Source organism: Cheilinus undulatus, linkage group 11 (assembly GCF_018320785.1).
Source record: "Cheilinus undulatus linkage group 11, ASM1832078v1, whole genome shotgun sequence".
NCBI classification, from domain to species: domain Eukaryota; kingdom Metazoa; phylum Chordata; class Actinopteri; order Labriformes; family Labridae; genus Cheilinus; species Cheilinus undulatus.
In genome coordinates, this window is record NC_054875.1 from 18,762,629 (window position 1) to 18,771,497 (window position 8,869).

The 8,869-nt window shown below is 41.4% G+C and overlaps 1 protein-coding gene across 1 annotated transcript in view; it reads right to left on the reverse strand.

Moving 5' to 3' along the window:
- The window catches only part of tp73 (tumor protein p73), a 30,626-nt gene extending 24,086 nt beyond the window's left edge, over positions 1–6,540 (reverse strand). The window contains exons 1-3 of the mRNA XM_041799355.1: positions 6,454–6,540; positions 6,139–6,289; positions 44–292 (exon numbers count right to left, since the gene is read on the reverse strand). Coding sequence (XP_041655289.1) covers positions 44–292; positions 6,139–6,289; positions 6,454–6,512 — 459 coding nt within the window. The 5' untranslated portion in view covers positions 6,513–6,540. The remainder of the gene's footprint in view (positions 1–43; positions 293–6,138; positions 6,290–6,453) is intronic.
- Between the last annotated feature and the right edge of the window lie 2,329 nt (positions 6,541–8,869).

Below are 8,869 nucleotides of genomic sequence, written 5' to 3' on the forward strand. Positions count from 1 at the left end.
AGGCACAAATGCACAAACTACATGCATAAGTTTGTGTACTCACGGTCCATGTGGCCGACTTGGCGGTGCTAGATTGCTGAAAAGACACCTGGAAGGCATGCAGTCCAGGGTAGTCGGTGTTGGAGGGGATGGCTGGGGCAGGCGACAGGCCTTCAAAGGTGGAGTTGGGCTGCGAGTAGGGTGAGGGGGTGGGCACGGCCGATGAGGAGGCGTTCTCCGAGCTGTAGGGGCTGGCGGACGTGGCACGGCTCCTCAGGCTCTCCATGCTACTGCTCAGCAAGTTGTATTGGGACTGGGGAGGAAAAAGAGGGAAGAGGATGAGGGAGGTGAAGAGGGAGGGGAGAAGAAGAGGGAGGGCACAGGTAGAGATGGCAGAAAGACAGTGGCTCTGAGACTTAAGAGAGGTCGGGTTACACAGGGAAGGGAGAGTTGCTGGAAATGTGTGTGATGCTGTATGTGTGTGGGATAGCTGTGATGTTAACCGTCCAGGTGGGTGTCCATAAACAGTACTGAGCAGGTTTTATATGATTTATTCTGAAAATTCAGAGATTTGGGGATAAATCTTCACAAGCTCTGGGCCATGCTGATATGAGCATGTTTAGGTATGTTTTTCTGTGTGTATGAATGTAGTGAGTGGCTGCAGACATCCCCACAGTAGCCTCCTTGGGGCTATTTGAGGAAACTTGTAAAACACAAGCGTAATCTGCCTAATTGCCTGTCATTCCCCTAGTTCTCCTGCTATGTGTGTTTGTGTGTGTGGTGACACATGTGTCCAAGTCTACCCACAACTGAGGATCATATGGTATAAATGGGCGAACAAAGTTGGAAGCTATTTCAGAAGGAAAATATGCTTTATGATTGCTTTAAAAAAATCATTTGTTAGCTGTTTTTGATCATTTTGTGGTTCCCACAGTACTTCAACAAAACAAAGACAAGTCTAAGAGCATCGTCTTGTCATTGCCTTTGCTACAACAGGTGCCCATGCCTATGTACTTTTCAGAAATATGACAATAACTCCTAAAATAAAAAAAATACCAAAAACCTCCATATCTGATCAATTCAACACCAATTAATTGAGATTCAGACACACTGACAAATAAACAACACACTTAAAATCATTACTTGAAAGCAGAACACAATTTCAAGCCTGCTGCCTGTACTCTTCATGTGTGTCAAATGCAGGTTCACACGGATAAGCAATGACATTGTACACACACAGACACACAAATACAATCACACAATGAGCAGATAAAAAAAAGTTTTACCTTCTTTTTCACGTAGTACATCTTCTAGTGCTATCGTCTCATAAGTCAACTCTTCAGTCAGAAACGTCCAAACAAATTAGAGTAAAGACAGAGCTGGGACCATAGCCTAACCAGAGTTCAAGCAAGGTGTGCATCAATAGACACACTGCACACTCTCACACACACACATAGACGCATGCACAGATAGGAGACAGAAAAAGGTGAGGACTGGTGTAGAGAGAGAGAAATTATATACTGAGATGAGGGGAGAGGAGTAGAGAGGGAAAGAAGGATGGGAACCCAAAAAATGGTACGACGTTCTAATTATGGCATGCCCGGACACAGACGGCAATGCTGGGGTGCATGTACACACATGCTCCAAAACACCTTGTGAAGGCCTGCTCTAAGTAAACACTGTCTGGTCTGACGTAGAGTGAGAGAGAGAGAGAGAGAGAGAGAGAGAGAGAGGGAAAAGACAGACAGTGAGAGGGGTATGAGATGGAAAACACATAAAAGAACATCAGTTCAATGGTCAGACCCCCCACCCCCTTGAGAGATTAGAACTTTTCAACTCTTGTGGAAACTTCAACTAAACTGTTCATACAGGAGGAGAGTTAGCTTAGTAAAGTACTTCACCTGAACAAGTTGTAAATGCCTTACATTCAAACTCTGTTCTGCTTCATCAAAATCACACTTTAAAATGTAACTGATCTAACTAAGCAACAATTATAACTAGAATAGCACTCAGAGAGCTCAGACCTCTATCATTAGCCCTATATCCCAATAGTGAAGAATCGTTTAAAAATATTCCTGGATCCAGACAGTGATCCGGATCACTCCCAAAATCGAATTCGCCGATTACTCACTCCCCGGTGGGGTGGAGACACGGTGAGGCAAAGCACTAGCTTCACTGCATGTGAAAGTCATGGCAGAGGGTGAATATTCCTCTATTCCTCCCAACATTGTGAGTATTCTCGCTACAATTCGCTGTCTTTCTCTCTGTTACGCTCCGACTCGTCTCTTCAACTGGGCGTGCATCTTTGAAACTCTATAAACTCCAAAACTTTGGATAAGTTACTCATGTCCGCCATCTCATGGTGTAAAGTAGTAACAGCGCAGCCCTATCTCCCAATAGTACAGAATCCTTAAAAAAAAAAAAAAAATCCTGGATCCAGACAGTGATCCGCATCACTCCCAAAATCTAACCAGTTCTGCCTTATGCCATTTCTCACATTTCCTGAAAATATCATGAAAATTCGTCCATGACTTTTTGAGTTATGTTGCTAACAAACTAACAAACGAACAAGCCCACCCGATCACATAACCTCCTTGGCGGAGGTAAATATAATTTAACAAGTAACATATTAATGATTACTAATTACTTTCTAAAAACAGAAAACGCCTCCACTAAAAAGAAACCAGATTCTCTGAGGTGCTTAGACAGAAATGAAAACGGTCATTAAATCACAGTTGGGCATAAAAGCCCAAACCAGCAACGTTTAGCAAGATTTTTGTTGTTTTTTTTGGTACTAAGGTTTGTTACTTGAAATCTTTCACCTGCTTTAGCTTGAACTGAAACCCTTACTGTTATGTCCGATCAGGGTCTGTAGTGTTTTAACATCTATTTTCCTCATCATTTACTCGTGTTATTGTAAAATACAATTTTATAGTTTTATAGCCTCCTGTTATTCCATCCCCTCTCACTGAAAAGGTTCAAAATCCCCAACGTGAGGCAAAACACAGCAAACATCTTGTCCTCAGCTTTGCTTTTTGTTGCAACAGTTGCAACCAACACAGACACAAAAAGTGAGACAAAGTAACACAAGGAAAAGTAAAGTTCATGTACTTAGTTGTCATGGTTTATGAGATGAAAGCAAAGGGACAGGTCAATGTTCTAGACTTAATGTAAACTCTCTATAGGTTGAATGAGGATGCACGCATGCGTGCCTCTGTGGATCTATATGTTGACTTTAACTTGGGTTCATGCAACTCAACACATCATATGAGGGACATCTGGGTTCAAAACAACTAATGCCACTCCTCAGCCTCAAATGAGATACAGCACCAGTCCACACTAAATCAAGCACAACTAGAGTAGAGGGGATTAATCGATCAAACATTATCAGTCAATCAATACAAAATTAGTGAAAACTTTTCTGATACTCAGATTTACATGTCAGCTGTTTTAACAAAATGTACATTTTGTTGTTGTAAGATAATTTAAACAAATGTTTTTGGGGGCTTGTGACTGTTTGTTGAAATTCTCAAAGAAATAGAAAAGACATTTAAACAAAGTGACACAAACAATTGGAAGTGGCAACCTTCATTATGTGTCTTTCATGTCATCCAGTGAAAAAGAGACAGTAACAAAATTTTCAGACACAAATAATGTGTACACCATCGTGAAAAGTTTAAAAACAAATATCTATGTTGAGGTTCTACTGTCATTAGTGCACAAAAGAGCTCTTGTGTCCTCCCTTTAATATCTAGCTGCTGAATCCTTCATCCCATAGGTATTGTTTAAGGGGCTTTACAGGGTACAAGATAAGCCCAAGTGTATGTGTCAACATCAAACGCACAGACACACGCACACACACACACCCACCCCCACCCACACACACACACACACACACTACCTGTCAGACAGACTGATGCACTCACAGGTGTGCTTGCTCTTAATACCTTTACTCAAACCACAACAAGTTGAAACAGAGCTAAAACTTGTGCAGCCACTGTGTGTGTGTTCTATCTGTGCAGAAGTGTTAAAGCTTCCCTTGCCAGCAGCATCTGATGTCCCCTATGGGCAGCCATCCTGGTAGCTGCCACTCAAAGCTGAGCTTTAAAGGCCCCAAACATTTAGAAATGTAGATAAGCCAGCCACAACAACCCTCACTTGTCAAGATGATGGACGCATAACAGACCGAGGATGAGAACAGTGTCAACCTGCAAGTGACCTCTGTTTGTGTCTACTCATTAAACTGGACATATTATTTCATTAAGCAGCAGACTTTTAATAGCACAGACTTCAATGGTGTCACATAGTCCTGCCGCAAAAACCCAGCATGTGACTAAAACCAAAAATTAGACAACATAAACCACTGACAATGCATCCTGTGAGAACTGGAGCAAGTCTAAACTCGCAGCAATGTTAGATAGAGGTCAGGATGAGGGGAGGTAAAATTAACATGTATGGAGGTTGCCCCCTGTTGGAAACTTTTGGCAAAGGGCAGGAACTTAATATTAAATTTACTCTTAATTGTTATTTATACTGTCTTAATCCACAGTAAGCCAGTGTGTAGAATTAATGCATTTTTTCCAATTAAAAACTGATTCATTAGTATGAAATCTTCAGAACTGATTCCTAAACACCTAGCAGTAATGTTAGATCAAACCACAACCATCCATTCAACATGTGGTCGGACCTAAACTTCCATTTTTCAGCAATTAGACTTTATAATTCTACCGTGAATAGATGAGAGAGACTCCAGACAACTGAATTTCCCTTTGGGGATAAATAAAGTTATTGTGTTGTATTGTATTTTTAAATGCAGTGCAAAACAAAGAGACAACATTAAACATGGCGTTATAATAAGCACACAAGCTGAAATTGAACATAGGAATCAATTCATGAAAATATAAAACACAGTTCAGGGCATGATGATATGTATGAAAATATACATATCATCTTACTTGCTCTGTTGCCACCAATGTAAAAACTGTGACCTAGGCCTGAATTATATCACAACTTTTACAAAAACCATCTCCTCTACAAGTGTAACCATTACTAAAACTGAACACTAAAAGGCCCATAATCAGTCCAAACATAAATCTGACTTTGAAGCACCTACCACAACACAGAGCATCTTAAGGTTCCTGAAAGTTAAGATGAGCTGTTTCTGTAATCCAACTCTCACAGGACTTACACTCTGCTGTCATCAAGTGTGACTGTAAGAGTCGAACTCTCCTCCACCAGATGACCCTTCTGTGAAGTAGGACATGATGGAGGATGCAGGAGACATCCTGCCCCTTTACTCCTCTGCTTGCTTCCCTTTCCTCACTGGGCCTCTTCAACCTTGCCTTGCATCTAACAACAAATCCTGGCTCCACCCCTTTATTTCTGTCATGACTATTCATTAACAGGCCAGGCAGGCCCAGGCTTGCCCATTTACAGATTACATGTAGATCCAACAAGCACTCTAGAGGGGGTACAAAAAATATAGGTGTTCGGATGTCATTAACTTTTGATTTCATACCAGTTAGACAAATGAAAAAGTAAATATATGTGTAAAATGCACAGTGTTTATCAGGGTGTTCCTGCAAAACCATTGCTACATACTACCACTGTAATATCACATTCCCCTGAGTCAGCTCAAAAAGTTCTCTGGCATTCCACATAAAGTGTGCATTCTTTTAAGTGGAAATTAAGTTTTTAGTCTGTTGTACAAAATATACAGGCACACACCTGCAGAGTGCTGTCACACAGCTATAGACTGCTGTCACTGACTGGGCTACAGATGGCTGCGCAGAGGAGCAGCAAGGGGTCCTGGGCCTGGCTTGGGGTTTAATTAGCCCTTCCCCAACACTCACATACAGGCCAGTCCACAGGGAAATACGGAAAGGGAGAGAGGGAAAAGGCTGGTGGGGAGAGGGAAACTACAGAGGAGGGAATCTCCTCAACACTGGAGGGAAAAACTGAAAGAAAAACTTAATGGGGAAAGAAAAGCTCTTTGTGGGCAAATATTCCTGTGTGTTGTGTGTGTGTGGGAAGCTTCGCTCACAAGGAAATCACCAGCCCTGACATTAGGATGAAAACATCTCTTAAGTAACAGGCTCAAACGTTTCTATAATCCAGCATATCCAAAAACAGGGCCTCAGTGGCAACTCATGTTCCTACCATCACACTGTCATTCATGTCCCTCATGTGGTAGACATCCATGGAGCTCTCTGCAACACTGTGATGGCTCCCTGAGGTGCTGGTAGAAGGCACTGGACGCTCACCAGGCTGGCTACCTGTGGGGAGCTCAAAGTAGGTACTGTCTGGCTCCCTGCACAAAAACCATGGAGTTAGACAGGGATGAGATTGAAAAATTGCACAAATGATGACTGTTTGATGAGTCTTTCTGAATGAAATATTTAGAATATATTGACACTGGGGCTTTTTTTTTTTTCAACAAAAAGCTGAACTTTCCACCATGTTTTTGACACTCACAGGGAGCTCCACAGGTGCTCAAAGGTGCCTCCTTCTTCAGTAGCCGTAGACTGGGACATCTTAGAGTCCGATGAAGGGCAGATCACTCTGCAAAGCATATACAGATGCAGACAGGTAAGAACGTCATTTCATACTTAGAATACACACATTTTTATATAACAAGAATAGCTGAAAGAATTCATTTCCAGATCGTAAAATTGAAAACGAAGAAGTTCACAGATAGTCCCTTTTTCAGTGTTCAACGAGAACACGATGGAGTTGAAAATATACACACAAACACACATTCATCCAGGTGTGATCGCACCAATGTAGTCCCAGTGAGGTGGCACAGGGTGTCAGAGGGCCTGGGCGTGCCCAGACCTGCATGCCTCATCATCGTTTCCCTCTGAGGAGAGGCTTCCTTCATTCCCTCTGCAGTGTGAGCATCACCCACTCCGCCTCTGTTTCACTTAACACAGTCTGCACAGCAACCTTGGTTGAGACATATTTAAAGCAACGCAAAAAAGCAATTCGAGCTGAAATTACATAATTTAGTTGATGGCCCTATTCATAAGAGTGTCTTCGCCTAAACGCTGCAGAATTATCCCTAATCTAACAAATTACAGGACCCTGAGGTGTAATGTTGAAAATGACAGAGACTTGTAACATTACACCACAAATGTACCTTTAAGAGAGACATCAGGTGGGTCGATATGTTGAAAAAAATCCCTGTTTGTCACAAACATACTATCAAAAGAAATAAATCTGCAAAAAGAAAGTCACTGTGAAGCTAGTCTGTAGTTTGCTGTGCCATCCGATATCAACACAAAACCCTGTCGTACGTTGTTGATCGTACTAAAGTTTACTAAATTCACAGTCGCCGTCCGAAAGCGTCATATCTCCTTAGTAACTCTGCTCAGGGCTGCTCAGGACATGTGTGTTAAAGGAGCATGGCTTTAAGAATGCACACACAATAAATTGTCGAATCGCAAACACGTCTGCTGGAATAAAATATCACTGCTAGCTTTACGACTTTTGATTGATTTAAGGATTAATAAACCTATTTGAAAGTGACCATGCGAGTTGAAATTGTGTAATCTTATCTCTACATGTCCTACATGCATGCTTTAGTTGTTTTCTTTCTTTCTTTTTTGATCAATAGGTAAATCGATGGAAGATATGTAGCTCAGAAAACATCTGAGGTGACGTCATGATTTATAAACAAAGATTTTTGATATCCTTCAAAACTAAGGGTCATAAATCATCGAATCAGCACGAAAAGCGTAGAGATTTATCTATTTATTTCCTCTGCAATAAATAAACAGACAAATAAATACTGACTTAGAACAATAAAGCTCTACAGTAGCCTACGCAGACACACATGCCATTCTGGGCTCACAAACTGTGCGCCTGCAGGTTCCCGCTGCTCCAGAGGATGCTGGCGCCTCAGAGAGCAGCTTCCACTCCCAGATCGCCTCTACAGATCTCAGGGCAGCTCCAGAGAGTCAAGCCATCTGACAAAAAGCGGTACTACAGGACTATTAGCTAGAAATCAAGGAGTTGACCTCAAAGCTCTGCTTAGTCCAACTGAACGAAGGACTTTTTATCTATTGAATGACAAGAAAGTTCAAGTGTCACTCTGACCAGAAATTAAAGCTTAACATACAATAAATTAAATAAATTTGCAATATTGATTCAGTAAAATGCCCACGTTTTTCAGATGTTTTGGGTTTCGTTATAGGCTAAGAAGGATCAATTGGCTCATGACCTTTTGAAGATAGATAGATAGACTGTAATGTATACTATTGAATATCGTAATGAAGTATTATGTCATTGAGTTGCCAAGTCCTGCACATTCTATCATTTGATATAAATTGCCTTAACATCCTACATATCTGTAGCTGTAGTATTTCTGCGTCCTCGGCTGGTTCTTTGCTTAATGCCCCATCAGCCTTTAAATCTGACAGTGAAACTCTCGGATATTCACCTGTCTCTACTTTGTGTCTACACTCCTGGGTTACTGCACCCATGACAACACAGACACACATGCATACCTCCATTCCCAAAGGCCATTTTCTGCGACGAAATACACGGTCCCAGCTGAGAGGATATTAATTTAAACAATATTTTCACTCCACAGCCAAAGTGAATATCTCGGATGCCAAATGAGATTCAAAGGGGTTGGTGGTGTGACCGGTCTCTCTAAGTAATTTAAAGGCTGCTGGCATAAGTCAAACATTTACAATCACTAAATTGGAAATTAGGCCAAGTAGTGAAACAGTTCATGTTACCTATGTCTAAATATTAAAAATTAGGCCTATCCAAAAACAATGATGACACAAAAAAGTGCTATGAATGGACCCAAGGAGATATTTTCCACTTCCCCAGTGGTATAAGTAAGCCTCCGATAAAAGGCGTTCAAATGAATACAAATAAA